Genomic DNA, 23,158 nt, shown 5'->3' on the forward strand with positions numbered 1-23,158 from the left:
ATGGTGCGGCTTGTCGTCTCTGACAACTCAATTTTCATCTTTGTATGCCTGTTCTATTAAGAAGAATCGCTCTATCCAGTAATGTTTGATTTGATATGAGTCCGATCTACTTTTAGGTTTCAAGAGAAATTTTAATGATTGGGAAGTAATTGAGGTGACATCTTTCCTTGAACTCTTACATATGGCTCATCTCAACGACGACGCATAAGATAAGTGGGAATGGACATGGGCAAAAGATTCGGATTTTCTATCAGGTCTTTCTTTAAGTGGCTTACTCCCTTTGTAGAGCGATCCTGTGCGGGATCCATCATTTGGTCCAAGGTAGTCCCCTCTAAAATATCCTTTTTTGTTTGGTTGGCTTCCCGTGATAGGATTTTGACGTTAGATAATCTAATTGTGCGGGGATGGATCATTCCCAATGACTGTCCCCTTTGCTTGAGAGATGGGGAATCTGTTGATCATATTTTAATCTATTGTTCTTTTTTTCGTGATATTTGGTCATCTTTCTTTAAATTATTCCATATTTATTGGATTCTCCTTTGTAAATTTTCTTTGGTGCTAGTAGAGTGGAACAATAATGCTTTCCACAACAGAAAACGGATCCTATGGAATATACTTCCTGCGGTTATTGCTTGGAGATCTGGAACGAGAGAAACAACAGAGTGTTCAACAACAAGAGTAGTACCTTTCATATAATTTTCTTGAAGATCTTAGATTTTTTATACCTTTGGTCAAAACAGAGCATAGAATTCTCGAGAATTACTTTTGAAGATTTTGCTTTTAGATGGCACTCTTTATGTAATTACCAACGCTGTAGTTTTCTTTCCTTTGGTTCTCTTTGAAAGGTTTTCTTCGACCTCCTTGTTTTTTTCCCCTCTTTGATCAATAAATTATACTTATCACCAAACACAAAAAAAAAAAAAAAAAACAACTCTTATTTAACTTACTGTGGTATGAAGAGAAGATTGTCCAAAATTTTGGTTTTTCTGTGGTAACAAGAAATCTAAACAACTCTTATTTACATCAATTAGGTTGGTTGGAACCATGGCCTAATTTATTTACTACTACATGAATGCTTTGCTTTTGCTTTAGATGGCTATGGCACAAAGAAGGGACATAATGTGCATCATTCCCCCTCCTTTACGTCCACTGGGGACACTAGGCTAGACTAGAGAGCATCAACATTTGAACCCGTAGTTGGTTTTACAATTGCTGAAAAATAACCTAAACTCTACTATATTATTATAAAAGTATACATTTATGTTGTATATTAGCATGTGGGCAACGTTTTAGTTTGCTTCATTTATGTGCTAAAGTAGAACGTGAACATTTTTCTTTTATTAGGATTTTTAGGGGTTCTGCATTGTGTTGTGTACTAGTGTAGCATAATACAATCCACCGTAGATAGATGGATTATGATTGAAGTGTGTGCATCCTGAGGCATGTTAAGCAAAATGATCCCAACCAATTTTTACTCCACCATGTCTATTATGACGCAAATACATCTCACCAATGAATTTGACAATTGACAGATATCTTCAAAGTTACAAATGAGGGAAAAGAATGATAAAATGATTATAAACAGTTCTATCTATATATTTCAGTAGTTAGTCAAAATTTCTGCACCGGTCCTAGTAATCAACAGTGTGTGCTCAAACTGTGCAGCTGGACTGCCATCAACTGTAAGTGTTGTCCACTTGTCAGGCCATGTTACACATTCAACACTTCCCATAGTAAGGATAGGCTCTGCAAAGATAAAAAAAATGGAAGGTGGGTTAAGGATTTATTAGGATCCATCGGAAGAGACTAAATATCAGTAACTTCTGCAAGTTTTAGTTTTGTACAGTAAACTAATAAGATGATTAGACCTAGAAATTGACAAGATTGCTTTAATGGTAGCATAGCAAAAGTTATAAATTCAGCTTAACTGATTGAGGAACACTAAAAGTTTCACCATAATAAAAAGTAACCTTGATCATATCATAGTTTTATAAATAAAAAATGTGAAACTTTTAGAATACACAGTTATCAGCTCCAGATATATTCTGATGTGTCGACTATTGTCACAAACAATCACATTGCAGGATCTAAATGCATAGTGGAACCGTAAAGATCCCAGTTGAAACCATAACACAAATTATAACTATCATCTGCGAGGAGCCAACTGGTTGTTGGACCAAGCTATGTTGTGTTCTGGCATAGCGCCAGGTTGTTGGTAAGGAGCGTGAGCGGACAGGGGTTCACACAAGTAAGTGAAGGACCCCTGTAGGGCCTTTCTTCAGTGTGGCCCACACACGGCCAGGGGGGGAAACCTATTGTCCATAACATGCAGATATGAATTTATGTTTGCTATGTCATGGTTTGGAACTTTGCTTTCACTCGCATCAATAAAAAAGAATAATACTTGTTCCATTTCTTAACGATTACTTCTCAGTCAATATTCACGATATTACTACATTAGCCTATTTTTGCATTTGAACTAATAGATGCTCCCAATATGGACAAAGCAAAGATGTCACTAATAAATCTCAAAAGATGGAAGTTTCCAGATTATCAGACAGTATCAAGCACTCACCAATGGTAAATGTTTGACCTTCAACCATGAACCCTGGTTTGTCATTGCCTACAAAACAATTAACTATCATATTAAGCAATTATTGAAAAGATTCAAATGACATAATAAGGAAATTCGGACTCTGATCTTGGTTGAGTATGATTCTACAGCTTTTGTGAACCCTTCTGAACCTTACATTCTACCAACTGTGATAACCAACTTCATAAAAAGAATTTGAATCAAGAAGTTTCTTACGGTAATGTAAAATAATTGGTTCAGAGTGAAATATGGTCCCTACACCATGCCCAACAAAACGCTCCACCACACCATAGCCAAATCTTTCAGCATGCTCACTGTAATAATTGTCCAATATCAATGATAAGAAAAGAATAAGGTCCATTGAAAGGTCAAACATCATAACATACTATAAAAAGATAGAAGATGATACTGGTCATAGGCAAAGGAAATATTGATTATAAGGTTGAAAGAAAGTTTAATTTATTGCGATATACTATGTGTCAGCCAAAACTAGAAATGCATCCATAACTACTAAATGTTAATACTTTTTTATTGATAAAAAAAAAATGTTAATACTTTTTTTTTGTGGGTTCAAAAGATGTATCTTTAAATACCAAGAGGAAAATATCTAAAATTCTTCAGATCAAATGATGAAAGTGGGATTACTTTTTTTTTTCTCTTTTTCCGCTAAGCAAGAGAGCAAATTGTATTGAAGAATAAGAAAGGTACAAGCGGATTCATGGGCATACCACCTATGCATACATCTAATGGAAACAAATTAGGTAGACCCCTAATATCCCCAAGGTAATATCTTTGAACTTTGTTCAGTGAGGAGGAAACATTATGGAAACTCTATGATCCCACGATGTGATTGTAGTATAAGCCAAAACATCTGCCAATTGATTGCCTTCTCTAAAAATATGACTTGCCTTTTAATTAACACAGATCAGTTTTCTCCATATTCCACCCATCCAAAACTCATTTCAAGGGAAAGGAGCACCACCTTTCAATACACTGCAAAGAACCAATGAGTCTACTCCAATCACTATTGAAGAACAATAAATCGGAGTAAGGCCAATCCCCTCATATAACGCCATGAATTCTGCTGGAGAATTTGTTGGATTACCCAAAAAAGAGCAGAAGCCAATTATCATGATGCCATTCGAGTTGCTGATCAGTCCCCCATCCTCCATCATCTCCTAGATTCCCACTACTTGCACCATAGGCATTCAACTTCACCCAACCTACGTTTTCTCTTCTTGACAGATTCAGTAAAAATAGTTCCTATAGCCTATAAGAGAATTTGGAAAGGAAGATCTTTCTAGACTCTTTAATTACACAGGACTATCTTTTCATCATTGTCCAAGTTCCAGGGAAGTATGGTCATCTTCTTCGAGTTATTCAGTACGAGGTGGACAATGCCCAAGAATGTCTTTTACTTGATTGAAGAGAAATACCTGGACGATCGTATGGATTAAAATCATAGGTCAGGCCTTTGAGAGCAGTACAAATCATAAGAGGGAAATAATTATAAGGTAAGGCTCAACTATACATGGCCCTAATCATTCAAAAATATGGAGGTACATGTTTTGAAGATATGGTTTTAATATGGAGTATATTATTGATAGGATGAATTGGAAGCTGTTATTTTGGTTTTCCTTTGCCTAGTGAGTTTCTCCCTTGCTAATGCTTTGTTTTTCACATCTACAGTTCATGTCATCTATTTAACTATTCAAACAGCAACAAATTGTCTTTTTCGAGTGTTTAAGGTTTTTATCCAAATGGTAAGATTCAAATTGCAAATTGAATGATTCTAAATTTTTAACAACACTAGGAATAACATGTAGAAACACAAAGTGATATCACTTGAATCATAAATCAACACACTTGTAAACTGGTATCACCACCACCATCATCATCCCAGTCTTGCCCCAACTATTTTATGCTCTTTCAAAGGGAATATCCATGCCATAGCACTAGCTTGAAACATGTGAAACGATTCTACAGAAGCTTTAAAGTGGCTGCTACCCAACAACCCTTCCCCAACATTCAGGCGTGCGACCAGCAATGCAACACACTAAGAAGCTTGATGTTGACGATATACCAATATTCACACTATAGAATAGATGACAATCAATAACACTGCCCACTTTTTATTTCTAACTCTTTATTGGCATAGCCCAATATTCATTACTCTTAATGATGTTTTTTCATTTACTCTCGTCAGCAACGATGATATGATATTTCACCAAACTAATATAAAATAGAAATAGAAAAATGTACCTTATCCTCTTTCCAATTTTCTTAAAGCTAGCACCATCTTTGCATACAGATATGGCCCTCTCCAAGCACTCTGCAGTTACCTAACATACAATAATCTGAAGTTGGATCAATCACCATTTACACACATATAAGTGGTGACATGGAAAGGTAGATTTTTTTGGCCATTGACCATGATTCATGGACCAATTTGTAGCATTATTCTTCCACGGAAATTTTTTTTGATAAATTGTCAGAGTGGTGCCCATGTAAGATACCACAATCAAAATTTGAACCGAAGAGTTCAAGGCTCTTTCTCTGTTTTGAAATGTTCTAGTCAGGGGTGTCAATGAACTGGACCATGCTTGCTCTGGGCCTTAAAGGCAGATTGTAATCGGGTCTAAAAATGTAGCCCAATCCCAGTCAGAAAGAACACATCCTAGCCCAAAAACCTTTGGGCTGAGTTACCATGCCCAGTCCTGGTCCATCGAGGAAAATTAGTAAGGGAAATTATTCAGTAGTATCACAATACAATGAACTAAAAGGATACTGAAAGCAATCATAGCATTAATCACTAATCATAAAGGAAACACTATGATACCCTCACTAGGCGTTTTGTTGAGTCACTGACATTCCCACACAGAAATGTCTTTGAGGTGTCCCCATGGTAACCCTAAAAACAGAAGAAACACGCACTCAGGAAACAATCATTGGGAATAAATAAGAAACAAAAAAATAAATAAAATGGTATGGTAAATAGGAAATCAATATAACAACCAAATGGTAGAACAGTCTAGCAATAAACTAGTCCTCAGGTGGTTGGAAATTGGAATTGCTTTGAGAGGAGAAACCAATTCAAAAGTAAATAAAAAAAAACAAACATTGGACCACTCCCTGATTCATTAATCCGGCACCAGTTTTAGTCATACCAAGTTTCTAGCCAGTGTGGTTTGTTCTCTCCTTAATGAATTTATCTTTGATATAAAGACCCTATACATTTCCCAAAATCACTTGATGCTTAAGACAAATTTATTTCATGAAAATTTACATAGTTCGGAGAGTTGCGAAAATATGTTAGTGAATATGAAACAAAATGACCACAATTGATCTCAAAGAGTTCAATATGCACTACCTGTGCCCCACAAACTCAATGAGAGAAAATTTTATTCAATTGATAAAATAGAAATATTCAAGACAATTACATATTTTAGAAAATGGTACATAAAAAATCAACCATTGCATCATCCGGAAAATGCTGAAAATTGGTAAAGTTTTGCATTGCTAAAGTTTGTGGTCTTTTGGCAGTGATTTTTCAGACGACAAAATTTTATGGGACCACTCGAGGAAAATCATGGAGCACATAAAACTTAGTGACGATTCTCGGTCAACCAAGCACCTGGTGAAAATTGCGTACATTTGTGGAGGGGCAATTAAGAACTCAAAAGACCACAAATTTTATGGTTTTACCAATTTACGATGATATGTAGCCATGCCAAGCAGGGCCAAAAATTGCATTTTTTTTACTAATACAAACATATGTAAAAAATATAGATTACATAATATTTAAAGCCATAGTATCACACTTGAATAAATGAACTGAAAAAAATCTGGTGCTCAAGAACATACATTCAAGTAGACGGTTACATCAATGTTTATTATGTCACCATCCTGCAAAGAAGGTGACCATTAGTAGTAATAAAAGAATATATTTCCCAATTACTATGATTTCAATGCAAAATGTACAAGACAAAAAGAGAAAAGAGATAGTAACCCAAAACCTGTAGCTGGCGAGAATCTGGTATTCCATGGCACATGCATTCATTAACTGATGTGCATACACTTTTTGGAAATCCCCCATAACCAAGAGGTGAAGGATAAGCTCCAGCATCAATGATCATCTTGTGTACTGCTTCATCAATGTCATTTGTAGTTATCGATGGCTGAAAAAAAGATACAAATCACACGAAAGTAAGGGATGTTCTATTTTTTCTTTTTTTTTTTAAGAGTAAGTAAGGGATGTTCTATCAAAATGGCTGGAAAAAAAAAAAAAAAGAAATAAACCACACGAGCGTAAGCGATGTTCTCTCAAAATTCAAGTGGAATGACACCAAATACCAACAAATGCAGCACCACTAAAAGATTTTATGAAGGACCAGATGGTAAACTGTTTATTTAACCAAAGAGATGAATTATCTTATACATGGAGAGATTGAAGAGAATGTCGGATGGTTAATATGGATGTGAGCATTTAGAGTGCTATGTGATCAATAAAAATTCTGAGGTTCATTGAAGAATACATCAAAAGCATCTTTGATGGTGTAACTGTTGAAGATGATCCAACTGATTCTTGTGGAATCTTCTTCCAGAATCGCCCTCCCCAAAAGCATCTATTCTGGAAGTGCCTAAACCAAGACACCATCAAAATTACACTGATGGATAGTTATCAGCAGAGGCCAGAGGGAGGTATCTTAACAATGAGATTTTCATGTTTGCAGGGTAGGGTGGTTACCAGGCAGTGAAGACAGATACATCATTGCTATAAAGCTGATGGAAAATTTTGAAGCATTGCAATATGCTAGGAAAAAGTGACATCGTCAAATCCTCATAATTTGAAAGATCATTGAGCATATTTACTTTCATGCACAGACAGGAACTACTTATAGATGATTTTTTTTTTTTTTTTTATAACTTAAAAACGTAATTTATTTAAAGGTATCAATAGATTATTTTGTTGGATATGTTGTTGCGTATAGAATAATTTAAAAACCTATTTGTTTGGATTGTCAAAAATGCTGAAAAATATGAAAACTCAGGTTACGAATCATCATCATCATATATTCATTTAGTAGAAAGTAGTAACCTTGAGAAACAAACAATGTAATAAAATTTCTCACCCTAACAAGTGTCCCTGCATAGTCCAATACACGAGCAGCAAGCTCACATGCAGCCTTCATGCGAGCGATGCCATCGGAATCATGAATTTGATGTTCATCGGAAAGTTGTGGCAACAAGCTTGAACCTACATAAGGTGGTCTCGGTATATCTTCTGGTACAGGCAAGCGTGCTGAGACCTTTCCACGCCTTAAAGGTGGTATTCTGTTGATTGGTGTCGCCTTGCGAAGTTCACGTTCCCTACAAGTGCTCGGACAATGAAACCAGGAAAGAAACTGAGAAGTTGGGAATATGTGTGGGTGGGGGCGCTTCTGAACTGAAGTGAACCGAATTAGTCCTGAGTATTGGGATCCTCGAGAAGAGAAATACTCATTCAGTTATCTTAACATGCAAATTTAGACTACCCAACTCCATTTGGTTCACTTGAGTTGAGATCCAAACATGTAAATTTAAGAATTGAACAAGGTCCGTTGACAACCCTAACAAACTACGTAACAAAGATGATTAGCTAAGCAAACTGCAGCTAGAGAGAGACAGAAGGTGCAACAGAGCAGAAATTGGAGATTAAATATTAGAAGCAAGTAAGTAAGTACCTCCTGATTCGCATCGCCTCCTCTAACCCTGATATCTTCTTTGAAACAATTACGGCATTCTTTCTCCAATAATGTGTGTTTTCCTTTTCTCCTTTTTTTTTTCAAAAAAAAAAAAAAAAAAAAAAGTGATTAAATCCTAACAAGTGATTTGTGAGTTACTTTAATAAGCATTAAAGGGGAACAGAAGTACCAGAATGTGAGAAATTGAGTGAGGCCCCCATGAGAAGAGTAGACGACGACCAACATAAAGATTTTGAATTAAGAGATGAAGAAGAATAAGAGGGTTGTAGCATGATGGATGATGATAGATGGGGGAGCGAAGGCGAAGAAGCATAAAACATTTTAAGTTTATACAGATACAGACACAGAGTAATGTTTTGCTGGGAAATTTTAAGTTTATACAGATACAGACACAGTGTAATGTTTTGCTGGGAAATTTTGCGTGGGAACTGGGAACTGAGGATGGGGAGAGAGAGATGATAAAGTGGGATTTTTTTTTTTTTTTAGAGCTGTTGTTGGTACCCCAATTATTAATTATTACACCCCAAGTTCTTAATATCACAATTAAAGATTAAGTCATACATTCAAACATAAATAAAGGAAAATTAAGATTATTTTTACTACGTCAAAGAATTTTAATTAAATTTTCCAACACGTGACGGGAGGGAGATCAGTATAATCTACAAATGATCACTTGACCGTTGAACGTTCAACGTGACTTCCACCAAAAAAAAAAAAAAAAAAAGAGTCTCTGTCGTATTAAATAATGGATTAACGTCCCACTTCTCTCTACAAATTAAAACGTCGCCTCGGTCGTCACGCTCCCCCCTCCTCCTCTTTTCGATCACAAAGATTCAACGATGCCTCTCTCTCTCTCTCTCCAAAATAAGGGGTAAAAAGGGCGTTTAAAGGACTCAATCAAGCACAGAAAGTATGAGTGAGTCTCAGAGCCCTTCGTCCGACGCTGACTTTGCTTCCATGACCACCACAGAACAGGTAATTAACAACACCCATCTTTCTCTTTTTTTTATTGTCCAATAATTAATAAATAAAATCATCTCCATACTAGTATGTGAGGGCTACAAACAAGAAATTTACGAGGAGTCGGGTGATTTTTAATTTAGGATGGTGAGGGTGAGAGTGGTAGTGGAAGAAGGAGTATGATGGAGCATCAGCAGCAGAATCAGCCTTCAATAAGGCGGCATTGGAGAGATGTCTTCTGGTTGGGAATTTTCAGCATACACTTGGTGGGCTTAGGATTCGTTCTTGCAGTTTTTGGTATCAATAGGTTTCAGAAAGCGGACAGACTTAAAATCGACAAATACACGTATAGATTCATTGAGAATGAAGCCGAACTGACCGAGACTTATTGGCCTTTTTATGCGGTTGCGGGTGGTGTTGGGAGCATCCTTGGATGGACTTGGTTGTTGTTGCTTGGCTCTCGAGCTAGTCAACAAATCATGAAGCTCTCTGTGCACATCTTGACTACTTATCTTGCTGTTATTAGCGTCTTCTGTTTCTGGGGCCGACAGATTTTCTGGGGCATTGCTTTTGCTATCGCCGCTGCTGTGCAATTCTTGTATGTAATATCAGTTGTAGACAGGTAGAATACTACTACTATTACGTCCTATTGTCTTTTTAATCTATTTTTCATGATTTATTGATATTGATACTTGTGGTCCTCCTCCATAGACTTCCCTTTACTATGCTGGTGTTGCAAAAAGCTGTGAAGATGGTCTGGAACCTTCCTGAAGTCATAAGAGTAGCCTATGCATTTATGGTGGTCATGCTTTTATGGATGGTGATATGGTCATTTGGAGCAGCTGGTGTTGTTGCTTCAAGCATCGGCGACGGTGGACGCTGGTGGCTTCTTGTGGTGAGCTGGCAAGTTTTGCTCTTCTTCCATCTATTTCTTATCACTTTTTTTCTTTTTTTTTTTAACTGCCAATCAACTTTATTCTTTTAGGACATATATGGCCAATTCTAATGATACTTTATACATGCAGATGCTTTCGGTGAGTTTATTCTGGACTGGTGCTGTCCTCTGCAATACCGTGCATGTTATAGTATCTGGAATGGTGTTTCTTGTTCTCATTCATGGTGGTCGAGAAGCAGAGTCAATGCCTCCTAAGCCATTGTTGAAGTCTCTACGCCATGCTGTCACAACTTCTTTTGGTAGCATCTGCTATGGATCACTCTTTACAGCTGCTATCCGGGCATTGCGATGGGAGGTAGAAACATAATATAAGTTATGATCTCTGTTTAATTTTTCCTCAAATTCATTATGTTATGTTTGTTACTACTATTTTAATTATTCAATTATGAGCAATTGTCATTTGATCTTTGCAATCTATCTTGAAATATTCCAGATTAGGGGACTTCGATCCAAGATTGGCAACAATGAGTGTTTGCTCTGTTGCGTTGATTTTTTGTTTCATCTTGTGGAGACACTTGTTCGATTCTTCAATAAGTACGCATATGTCCAGGTAGATCTCTTACTTTTATCACTTGCTCTTTTCATGATGCCAACAATATCATAGAAAGATTAACAAATTTTAATTTTAGCTACCTCCTCCAAGTGATATCTTGACACCGATTCACAAATCAGCCTCCTTTAAACTGTGCTGCAATGAATGTTGTTTGCCGGAATGTTTGTTTGAAATAATTCCTGAAATGATTCTAAATAATTTTTTCTTCTTAATTTTGCATATGCATCCAATATGGCACACATTTATCATTAAGTACTTTTATCAGTTGCACTCAATAATTCACATGCTTCAGTAGAAACATCACTCATGCTTCAGTATGGTACTGCTAATTTGGTTTTTCCAATAAGACAGCATAAACTAAATGCTTTTGTTGTTTAGAAAATTTCTAAAACAACCATGGGGCATTCAGAACCAACATCAACATAAGTGCTTTGTTCTTTCTGTTGTGCTTAACAACGACTTGAGGCTGTTGTTCCATACTAGAAAGCTTCTCAAGGGGGACATTCAAATTTTGGTTGTTTAGTTTATGTTTTGATGTCATTTCTGATTTAAATGATGAAGTCATATTGTTATTAGTTTAGAATTAGAAAGTGGAGGTGTCAGCTTTGCTAAGTTGGTTAAAGTACATGAGTTTTGATACCACGACTTGAGTTCAGCCTGCCTTCAGCTACAAATTACCTGCCACCAATCTTACTTGCTTAGCAAAAATGAAAGAAAAATGAAATGATTTGAATTAGAAAATTACTAGTCTCTATAGATTCAATTGCTTTTTAGACTTATTTGGATTAGTAATGAAAAGGTTGTTAAGTGTATATTTTCCTCCACTCTCGGGTGTGTCATACCCCCCATGACCCTCTTATGTTCATGGTTCTTCCCCTCTCCAACAGATTGATCTTTTGGAGCAGTTGGTTGGTTAACACAGTTTTGAATTAGAAAGTTACTAGACTCTATAGATTCAATTGCTTTTTTATGTTATTAGGATTAGTTGTCATACGAGGAATTAATCTTGGAGTGATGTTGATAAGGTTTTTCACACTTGGTGTGATTATTTATAGTCAGGTGACCCTGGGAGGACTGATTTATCTTCCATCTAAGAGCCTCCAACATTTATGGGCATGGTGATGGACATATGTTGGGAATACCCCTTGACTGTCATCATATTCTGTCACAACCATTTTTTGTCCAGATTTTTCATGCAGCTGATAATCATTTCAAATATCTATATTGGTCCTGGATGTAAAAGGTAGTCTTGACAAACAAGCACTATGCACCCCCTGCACAATTTGGCAATGTTACGTGCCATTGGATGCTCTGGCATGGGTGACATTTCTTGGTGACTAGGATGGTGCCGTGCAAATTCTTCTTGCACCCTCCAAATTTTCATCCCTCTAGACATCCCCCCCAGTTGGCTACTGTCTTCCAGCCATGTCAAAGACCTAGGTACTTATAAAAAAAAGTGTCAAAAGACCTAGGTGGTTGGCACTTGTTGTGACCAAATTGGTGCTGGGCAGGATGTAATTCTTGGCTATCAAGTGTAATTCCCCTTTCCAGCTGGTAACATTAGCTGAGGAAAGTATCCACATTTAACACCATATGTGATAGAGGAGTTACCTGGTTCATTGGCTCACACTTGGTGGTATGCAATCCATAAGAAGCAATCAACTTGCACCCCACAGGCTTTAAAGCAAGCCTGTTGGGACTGGATGATAGCTTGATGAGCTTGTTGGCCAGCATCTTGTTGGATATTATTATGGGTTCTTGCACCATGGACTATTTCCTTCCAAATGTTAAGTCTTCAAATTCATGGCCGATCAGGCAACATCTTCCGCAGTTGCAAGATGGGGGACTTTCATATTGGAATGTTATCCAGTGTATAACACCATCTGCTCCTGTCACTCATTCCCTTTTGAAGTGGACGATGGTAACTATTTCCACCTTTACCCTATTTTTTTTTTCCTTTGACTATGGTGCCTTAAAGGGAACTTTCCTTGAGGATTTTCTAGTGCGTTGGGATTCTATTTGTAATTTACATGCTTCTTTGTCGCTTTTGTTTTCTCTCTTCGATGAGTTTTGTATAGTTGGAGCCTTCTCGTCCCCTTTTCTAATAAAATTTTAACTTATAAAAAAAAAAAAGAGGTTCATGGTGGAGCTGTTTCATACCAGTGCAAACATATAGCCATTCCATTGATGTTGTATGCGCTATTAGATTTGAGCTGCCATTCAGCCTTCATATTTTGTGTTGTTCATGAAGATAAATCTGACGGATCTCTTTTTTATGTGCTTCTTGTTCTAGTATGCTTAAATCTTTTTGTCATTTCTTTTGCTGCATTTCTACCATGTCAACTATTGCCTTAAACTAGTCTATATTGTAGTTTCCGACCTTATACATGTTCCACAAGTTTTCATTGTTGATATAACTTTGGCACATGCTAATACTTGTTGGAAAGGTTACTACAGGTTTTTTCTATTTATAATATTTATACTACGAAAACTACTTGTTCATACAAATTATATAGTTTGCAAAGCATGGGCTTAAAACTTTACATTGTTGTTGTTGTTGTTTTTGTTTCAGATAGCAGTTTATGGTAAAAGCTTTAATCATTCAGCAAGAGATGCCTGGGAATTATTCCAGTCAACTGGTGTGGAAACACTTATTGCATATGATTGTTCAGGTGCAGTTCTACTGATGGGCACTATCTTGGGTGGGCTTATTACAGGGACCTGCTCAGGAATTTGGACATGGTATAAAACTAGTGATAGAGTGATTATGGTTGGCTTTACTGCCATGCTGATGGGAATGATTTTGGTTAGTATTCTTGAAATTTCTTGCTTAATGGCTTACCTTTTATTTACTTGTTGCAATCTGCATTGCACATTATTTGTTGCGAATTTACTACCAAAACTAATTAGTTTTTTGTTGGGTTAAGATCCATGATCTTTCGTGGGTTTGATTGGCTGTAGGATCATACCAAGGTGTGCATTCTAAATGTCTTTCGTGTGTTAGATACATGAATGTCTTAATTTTATTTCTAGTTCTTGAGGAACCATCTTTGTTCCAGATGCCTCCGAATGTCTTTAAATATCCCCACGGATCTACCGAGAATTAGACCGACAAAGCTCTCCAAATCAAGCTTTTCGTTTCTATCTACTGGGCATCTGTTAGATATAATGAATGAGTGATCCCTAAGCCATCCCTCCACTATACCAAATCATGTCAATGTTTGGCTTCAATTGGTTTCTTTGATTATCAGTTGTAGATTATGCTGAATGTCTTACTCCAAATATTTTCAATAGAACATTAATGACTTAAATGAACCTTCACCCTTGTGCATACAAAATAAAGTTGGGGGGGGGGGGGGGGGGGGGGATGAAATAGAAACCCTATTCATTCTAACACACCAAATAAAAATATGTATGTTGCAGGTAGGATTGGCAATGGTGGTGGTGGAAAGTGCTGTTACATCCATATACATCTGCTATGCTGAAGACCCCCTATTAATTAACAGGTGGGATGCTGAATTCTTTAACCAGATGTCGGAGGCATTACACCAACGTTTGCAACATAGAAGTGCGCGAGCCAGAGAAGTGATGACCCCGGTTTGATGCCCAGATTCAAGAATCAGTCCCTGTTTGAAAACTATGTAATTCCTCCGATTCCTTTTTTCCAACATTAAATTCCAAAATACAGAAACTATGCCCTACAATTCTAGGGCATACAATTTGACACTTAATAGCAACTGTTCTGATTCATCAGTCCACCATTCGCCTAATGCAAGAGTATGACATCTCTTAGTCAGGTTTGTTCAATGAAAAACCAGTTAGCCTATCATCTTTTAAAAAGTATTTCATATTTTGTCTTTTAATAATAAAATAAAATAAAAAAGTAATGTTTTATTGCCATTCTATATATATATATATATATATTTTGAAAGAGAGATAGATATCTACTATATAACTAAGGGAAATGATTTGAGAGGTAAATCTACTTTGAGGCTTTGTGAATATTATAAGACTGTCCTGAAAGCACAAAAAATTGCTTACCAAGTAACCATCTGAATTAAGAAAAATAAAGCAGGGCGGGGAGGATTCCAAAAACATGTTTTTGGATTAACAAGGACAAATGACTGCTCTAATGCCTCCAACTAGGGCAGAATTATCTCAAATTGGGTGAATCTTGGACGTGGTGGACTCAACATAAAGGAGCTCCAGTCTTGGCCTACACATGATAAATTGTTTTTGAACCACCAATTGAATTTCTTCATTCCACTCTAATGACATCCAGCCGTAGCAAGATCCTCTTGAGCAACTAAATCCATATTTGATGACAAGAGTAAAAACCCTCATTCAAAGCAATTGAAATTACACAGCCTCAAGGCAACTTAAGTGTCAATGATCACATGATTGAAGAGATTTGAGGAAGGGCACGGACCATGGCAGATAAGGAGACCTTGATAGACTTTGGAACAATATCATCATCTTGCTCATCCTCATGAATTGGAATATTGACCGGGCGATTCCAAATTATAGGGGGAGAGAGAGAAACACCAAGTATGACACGTGAATAGCTGCTTTGGAAAGCACACACAACACGCACAACACAATACCATTAATCGTAATATCATATGGATGGAGCTTATTTGCAAGATCTTCAAGCCAAGCCAAACACATCATTGAACAATGCGTGTAATGATTCCAACAGGAAGATGAAACAATTGGATCCCCTTATCTCATACAATAGTAAAGATAATATGATGAAAAAGGAATAGTAGGAATTTTAAATATTTAACTAACATGGTTTTGTGGTTACAACATTATAATAGTTAGATTTATTTTTTCGACATCCAAATGTGAATATATATATATATATGGGACCATGTTCAAGGGCCAACTTTTTTACTTATATGGGTTAGAATTTCTAGAGTGAGCTGAATTTTTTTATTTTTTATTTTAGGTATGATCTCTATGATGAGGAGATCATTCTCACCAAAAATCAGTCCAGTCCGAAACATCTAACCGCATCAAAAGTGATTTATAAAAAAATAGACGATTTATGATTCTTTAACTTGTTAACATGGGTTGATGGATGATATTCTCACCAAAGAGATCATCCTCACTAATGTAGGACAAAACAATATATATATATGAACCGAAGGTCCAAGCTGAGGGCTGGACCGAGAGTTTTGTGAATTGAACACGTGGACTTTCTTTACAAGAGGTGAACCGGGGTTAAGAGAGACAATGTTGAAACTGACTCTCACAAGTCAAATAAATAGTTGACTGCTACTTTTCACTTGGCTGCTGTTCTCTCTCCTCCATTTTTTTTTTCCAATTGGTTTTCCCTTTCTCCTCTTGAGATGTTGATTTCTTGATTTTTCAATTTCATTTGTCATTTGACCACTGACTAAAGAAACCATCATCTGACTTTTGTGTTTTAGGATTTTCAATATTTTTTTCCCCATTTTATCTGAACCCATTGGACTAATGATTTTTTCCTACCAAAAAAAAGAGTACTTCTCTCCCGCATATGTTCCTCCCCTTTTTCCCCTTGAGAGGTTAATTTTAAGATTTTTATTCTTATATTGATATGAAATTAGTGTTTTAGATTTTAAAAAAACCTTCTTCTTCTTCTATGCTTTTACATTGAACCTTACAAAATGTTATTTTATCCCTGTATACCCTTTTCAATATTATCAGATTCATTCCAAACATGTATACAAGAATTACAGTTGCATTTCAAAACAAGATGTAATTGATAAGTAGAGCCTACTTATAATTATTTTTGAGTTTCAAACCCACTTATACACATATTACAAATAAACGGTTATAATTTGGCATGATTTAACGCTGCGACTTAGATTTTGAAAATTTTAAATTTTGGACAATTTTTAATGACATTGTTCTATTATGACGTGGAATGAAGAAAGTTCAATTCTTGTTAGCATCAACTGCCCGAACACTGGTAAATTTAGAAGAAATTCAACCAAGCTGAACAAATGATAAAACCCCTAAAATTGATCCAAAACATTATGGAGAAAGGAGATGAAGAGAAGAAAAAGAAAAAGCCACAATTACAGACTAGAGCTGGGAGAAATTGCAAAAAAATGAAATGCAAGACAGAGATTCTTTCTGCATTTTTATTTTATTTTATGAGTGGAGTTTTTTCCCAAATTACAGAGAAAGAGAGATAGTAGAAGATAAAGTTTGACCCAAAAATCACGAATTCTTTGGGACTCGATCCAATACGGTGTACCATTCTTATAAAATGGGATGGTGTCTATGTGTCACACTCTAGTTGGAGCTCCTAACCAAACTCTGTGCACCCAGCCCAAGGTATTTATTGTGCAATCAAAATGTGCCATATAGACAACGTTTCTATCTATAGGAACGGGATACCTTGGATCGCGACTCTTTTATTGGAAAGAAAAAAAATCATGGCTTTGCCAACCCTGGTTGCATATCTCTCTCTCTCTCTATATATATATATATATATGGGTCCGTTCGGCACCCTAAGTTTTACCACACACTTTAACAAACATTTTTTGTCCTACATGGGTTAGAAGTTTTGGAATGAGTTGATTTTTGGTGAGGATGATCTCTATGATTAGAAGATCATCCTCCCCAAAAATCAGCCCATTCCGAAATGTTTAGCCCCATGTTTACACGTTGAAAAATCGTGGACCGTCAATTTTTTGTAAATCAATTTTGATGGGGTTAGAAATTTTGGAATGAGCTGATTTTTGGTGAGGATGATCTCCTCACCATAGAGATCATCTTCACCAAAAATCAGCTCATTCCGAAACTTCTAACCCATGTAAGACAAAACGCGTTTGTTAAAGTGTGTGGTAAAACTAAGGGTGGCGAACGGGACCATATATATATATATATATGGGTCAGGTTCAAGGCCCGTCTGAGAAACCGTCTAAGAAAACTTTCGACGGTAAATAAAATTTTAAAATATGGGTTAGAAATTTTGGATTGAGCTGATTTTTTGTGAGGATGATCTCTATGATGGGAAGATCATCCAAAAAAAAAATCAGCTCAATCTGAAACTTCTAACCCCGTTAAAAGTGATTTAGAATGTGGACCGTCGATTTTTTACCACTTTTTATCACTAATTTGTAAATCACTTTTGATGGATTTACAAGTTTCTGATTGAGCTGATTTTTTGTGAGGATGATCTTCTCATCATAGTGACCATCCTTGCAAAAAATCAGCTCAATCCAAAACCTCTAACCCTTATTTTGAAAAACGAAAGTTTTCTTAGACGGTTTCTCAGATGGCCCTTGAACCGCCCCCTATATATATATATATATATAGGGTCCCTATCCGTGGCCAACAGTTTGGCAAACATTTTGGCAAACACTTTTTCAAAACATGGGTTAGAGGTCTTGGAATGGGCTGATTTTTGGTGAGGATGATCTCTACGGTGAGGAGATCATCCTCACCAAAAATCAGCTCATTCCAAAACTTCTAGCCCCATTTTACAAGTTGAAAAATCGTGAACCGTCCATTTTTTGTAAACCATTTTTGATGAGGTTAGAAGTTTTAGAATGGGCTGATTTTTGGTGATGATGATCTCCTCACCATAGAGATCATCCTCACCAAAAATCAGCCCATTCCAAGACCTCTAACCCATGTTTTGAAAAATGTGTTTGCCAAAATGTTTGCCAAACTGTTGGCCATTGAACGCTACTCATATATATAAGTAGCGTTCAAGGGCAAACTTTTTGGCAAAACATTTTTCAAAACATGGGTTAGAGATTTTGGAATGGGCTGATTTTTGGTGAGGATGATCTCTACGGTGAGTAGATCATTCTCACCAAAAATCAGCTCATTCCAAAACTTCTAACCCATGTTTACCAGTTGAAAAATTGTGGACCGTCCATTTTTTGTAAACTGTTTTTGATGGGGTTAGAAGTTTTGGAATGGGCTGATTTTTTGTGATGATGATCTCCTCACCATAGAGATCATCCTCACCAAAAATCAGCCCATTCCAAAACCTCTAACTCATGTTTTGAAAAATGTTTTGCCAAAAAGTTGGCCATTGAACGCCCCCCTATATATATATATATATATATATGGGGGGCGTTCAATGGCCAACTTTTTGGCAAACTTTTTGGCAAAACATTTTTCAAAACATGAGTTAGAGGTTTTGGAATGGGCTGATTTTTGGTGAGGATGATCTCTACGGTGAGGAGATCATCCTCACCAAAAATCAGTCCATTCCAAAACTTTTAACCCATGTTTACAAGTTGAAAAATCGTGGACCGTCCATTTTTTGTAAATTGTTTTTGATGGGGTTAGAAGTTTTGGAATGGGTTGATTTTTGGTGATGATGATCTCCTCACCATAGAGATCATCCTCACCAAAAATCAACCCATTCCAAAACCTCTAACTCAAGTTTTGAAAAATGTTTTGCCAAAAAGTTTGCTAAAAAGTTTGCCCTTGAACGCTACCCTATATATATATATAGGGTCCCGTTCGGCACCCTAAGTTTTACCACACACTTTAACAAACGCGTTTTGTCCTACATGGGTTAGAAGTTTCGGAATGAGCTGATTTTTAGTGAGCATGATCTCTATGGTGAGGAGATCATCCTCACCAAAAATCAGCTCATTCCAAAACTTCTAACCCCATCAAAATTGATTTACAAAAAATGGACGGTCTACGATTTTTCAACGTGTAAACATGGGGCCAAACATTTCGGAATGAGCTGATTTTTGGGGAGGATGATCTTCTAATCATAGAGATCATCCTCACCAAAAATCAGCCTATTCCAAAACTTCTAACCCATGTAGGACAAAAAACGTTTGTTAAAGTGTGGTAAAACTTAGGGTGCTGAACATTTCCCATATATATATATATAGGGTCCCGTTCGGCACCCTAAGTTTTACCACACACTTTAACAAACGCGTTTTATCTTACATGGGTTAGAAGTTTCGGAATAGGCTGATTTTTGGTGAGGATGATCTCTATGGTGAGGAGATCATCCTCACCAAAAATCAGCTCATTCCAAAATTTCTAACCCCATCAAAATTGATTTACAAAAAATGGACGGTCCACGATTTTTCAACGTGTAAACATGGGGCTAAACATTTCGGAATGGGCTGATTTTTGGGGAGGATGATCTTCTAATCATAGAGATTATCCTCACCAAAAATCAGCCCATTCCAAAACTCCTAACCCATGTAGGACAAAAAACGTTTGTTAAAGTGTGTGGTAAAACTAAGGGTGCTGAACATTTCCCATATATATATATATATATACAAACTTTTTGGCAAAACATTTTTTAAAACATGGGTTAGAGGTTTTGGAATGGGCTGATTTTTGGTGAGGATGATCTCTACGGTGAGTAGATCATCCTCACCAAAAATCAGCCCATTCCAAAACTTCTAACCCATGTTTACCAGTTGAAAAATCATGGACCGTCCATTTTTTGTAAACTGTTTTTGATGGGGTTAGAAGTTTTGGAATGGGCTGATTTTTGGTGATGATGATCTCCTCACCATAGAGATCATCCTCACCAAAAATCAACCCATTCCAAAACCTCTAACTCATGTTTTGAAAAATGTTTTGCCAAAAAGTTTGCTAAAAAGTTGGCCATTGAACGCCCCCCATATATATATATATAGGGGGGCGTTCAATGGCCAACTTTTTGGCAAAACATTTTTCAAAACATGAGTTAGAGGTTTTGGAATGGGCTGATTTTTGGTGAGGATGATCTCTATGGTGAGGAGATCATCATCACTAAAAATCAGCCCATTCCAAAACTTCTAACCCATATTTACAAGCTAAAAAATCGTGGACCGTCCATTTTTTGTAAACTGTTTTTGATGGGGTTAGAAGTTTTGGAATGGGCTGATTTTTGGTGAGGATGATCTCCTCACTGTAGAGATCATCCTCACCAAAAATCAGCCCATTCCTAAACCTCTAACCCATGTTTTGAAAAATGTTTTGCCAAAAAGTTTGCTAAAAAGTTTGCCCTTGATCGCTACCCATATATATATATATATATATATATATATATATATATAGGGAAATGTTCAGCACCCTAAGTTTTACCACACACTTTAACAAACGTTTTTTGTCCTACATGGGTTAGAAGTTTTGGAATGGGCTGATTTTTGGTGAGGATGATCTCTATGATTAGAAGATCATCCTCCCCAAAAATCAGCCCATTCCGAAATGTTTAGCCCCATGTTTACAAGTTGAAAAATCGTGGACCGTCCTTTTTTTGTAAACCATTTTTGATGGGGTTAGAAGTTTTGGAATGGGCTGATTTTTGGTGAGGATGATCTCCTCACCATAGAGATCATCCTCACCAAAAATCAGCCTATTCCAAAACTTCTAACCCATGTAAGACAAAACGCGTTTGTTAAAATGTATGGCAAAGCTTAGGATGCTGAACGGGACCCATATATATATATATATATATATATATATATATATATATATATATATATATATATAGGTCCCTATCCGTGGCCAACAGTTTGACAAACACTTTTTCAAAACATGGGTTAGAGGTCTTGGAATGGGCTGATTTTTGGTGAGGATGATCTCTACGGTGAGGAGATCATCCTCACCAAAAATCAGCTCATTCCAAAACTTCTAACCCCATTTTACAAGTTGAAAAATCGTGAACCGTCCATTTTTTGTAAACCATTTTTGATGAGGTTAGAAGTTTTGAAATGGGCTGATTTTTAGTGATGATGATCTCCTCACCATAGAGATCATCCTCACCAAAAATCAGCCCATTCCAAGACCTCTAACCCATGTTTTGAAAAATGTGTTTGCCAAACTGTTGGCCATTGAACGCTACTCTATATATATATATATATGGGAAATGTTCAGCACCCTAAGTTTTACCACACACTTTAACAAACGTTTTTTGTCCTACATGGGTTAGAAGTTTTGGAATGAGCTGATTTTTGGTGAGGATGATCTCTATGATTAGAAGATCATCCTCCCCAAAAATCAGCCCATTCCGAAATGTTTAGCCCCATGTTTACACGTTGAAAAATCGTGGGCCGTCCATTTTTTGTAAATCAATTTTGATGGGGTTAGAAGTTTTGGAATGAGCTGATTTTTGGTGAGGATGATCTCCTCACCATAGATATATAGGGTCCCGTTCGGCACCCTAAGTTTTACCACACACTTTAACAAACGCGTTTTGTCTTACATGGGTTAGAAGTTTCGGAATGAGCTGATTTTTGGTGAGGATGATCTCTATGGTGAGGAGATCATCCTCACCAAAAATCAGCTCATTCCAAAACTTCTAACCTCATCAAAAATGATTTACAAAAAATGGACGGTCCATGATTTTTCAACTTGTAAACATGGGGCTAAACATTTCGGAATGAGCTGATTTTTGGGGAGGATGATCTTCTAATCATAGAGATCATCCTCACCAAAAATCAGCCCATTCCAAAACTTCTAACCCATGTAGGACAAAAAACGTTTGTTAAAGTGTGTGGTAAAACTTAGGGTGCTGAACATTTCCCATATATATATAGGGGGGCGTTCAATGGCCAACTTTTTAGCAAACTTTTTGGCAAAACATTTTTCAAAACATGAGTTAGAGATTTTGGAATGGGCTGATTTTTGGTGATGATGATCTCTATGGTGAGGAGATCATCATCACCAAAAATCAGCCCATTCCAAAACTTCTAACCCCATCAAAAACAGTTTACAAAAAATGGACGGTCCACGATTTTTCAACTGGTAAACAAGGGTTAGAAGTTTTGGAATGGGCTGATTTTTGGTGAGGATGATCTACTCACCGTAGAGATCATCCTCACCAAAAATCAGCCCATTCCAAAACCTCTAACCCATGTTTTGAAAAATGTTTTGCCAAAAAGTTTGCTAAAAAGTTTGCCCATGAACACTACCCATATATATATAGGGAGCGGTTCAGCAGCCCCATTATGGTGGTGCCACACATTTTTCAAAACATGGGTTATAAGCTTTGGAATGAGCTGATTTTTTGTGAGGATGATCTCTATGATGAGGAGATCATCCTCACTAAAAATAAGCCAATTTCAAAACTTCTAACCCCATCAAAAGTGATTTACAAAAATGGGATGGTCCACGATTCTTCAACTTGTAAACTTGGGTTAGAAGTTTCAAAATGAGCTGATTTTTGGTGAGGATGATCTCTTCACCGTAGGGATCATCCTCACCAAAAATCAGCCTATTCCAAAACTTGTAACCCCATCAAAAGTAATTTACAAAAAATGCATGGCACCATGTGTGGCACCATAAGGGGCTGCTGAACCGCTCCCATATATATATATATGGTCTTGTTTGGCAGCCTACATAATTCAATACTAAAAGAATGAAATAACATAATG

The 23,158-nt window shown here is 36.7% G+C and overlaps 2 protein-coding genes across 2 annotated transcripts; one reads left to right on the top strand and one right to left on the bottom strand.

The window, feature by feature from the left end:
- Positions 1–1,460: 1,460 nt before the first annotated feature.
- Positions 1,461–8,784, bottom strand: MAP1C (methionine aminopeptidase 1B). Its single transcript, XM_086448846.1, has 10 exons — positions 8,507–8,784; positions 8,317–8,407; positions 7,726–7,963; positions 6,610–6,771; positions 6,458–6,499; positions 5,433–5,504; positions 4,856–4,935; positions 2,810–2,907; positions 2,576–2,623; positions 1,461–1,746 (listed from the first exon to the last, which is right to left on the bottom strand). Exons 1-10 carry the CDS (start codon positions 8,655–8,657, stop codon positions 1,601–1,603), a joined length of 1,128 nt encoding a protein of 375 aa, XP_086304972.1. The 5' UTR covers positions 8,658–8,784; the 3' UTR covers positions 1,461–1,600.
- A 280-nt stretch (positions 8,785–9,064) lies between these two features.
- Positions 9,065–14,536, top strand: LOC147399319 (Plasma-membrane choline transporter family protein). The gene is given in 8 exon segments (XM_086448845.1): positions 9,065–9,312; positions 9,441–9,919; positions 10,009–10,192; positions 10,323–10,547; positions 10,686–10,802; positions 13,378–13,611; positions 14,229–14,398; positions 14,400–14,536. Coding segments are annotated over 8 exon segments (1,512 nt in total). The 5' UTR covers positions 9,065–9,249; the 3' UTR covers positions 14,440–14,536.
- The last annotated feature ends 8,622 nt before the right edge of the window (positions 14,537–23,158 follow it).

This window comes from Akebia trifoliata, chromosome 7, assembly GCF_017979445.1.
Source record: "Akebia trifoliata isolate Shusen 1 chromosome 7, ASM1797944v1, whole genome shotgun sequence".
Taxonomy (NCBI): Eukaryota; Viridiplantae; Streptophyta; class Magnoliopsida; order Ranunculales; family Lardizabalaceae; genus Akebia; species Akebia trifoliata.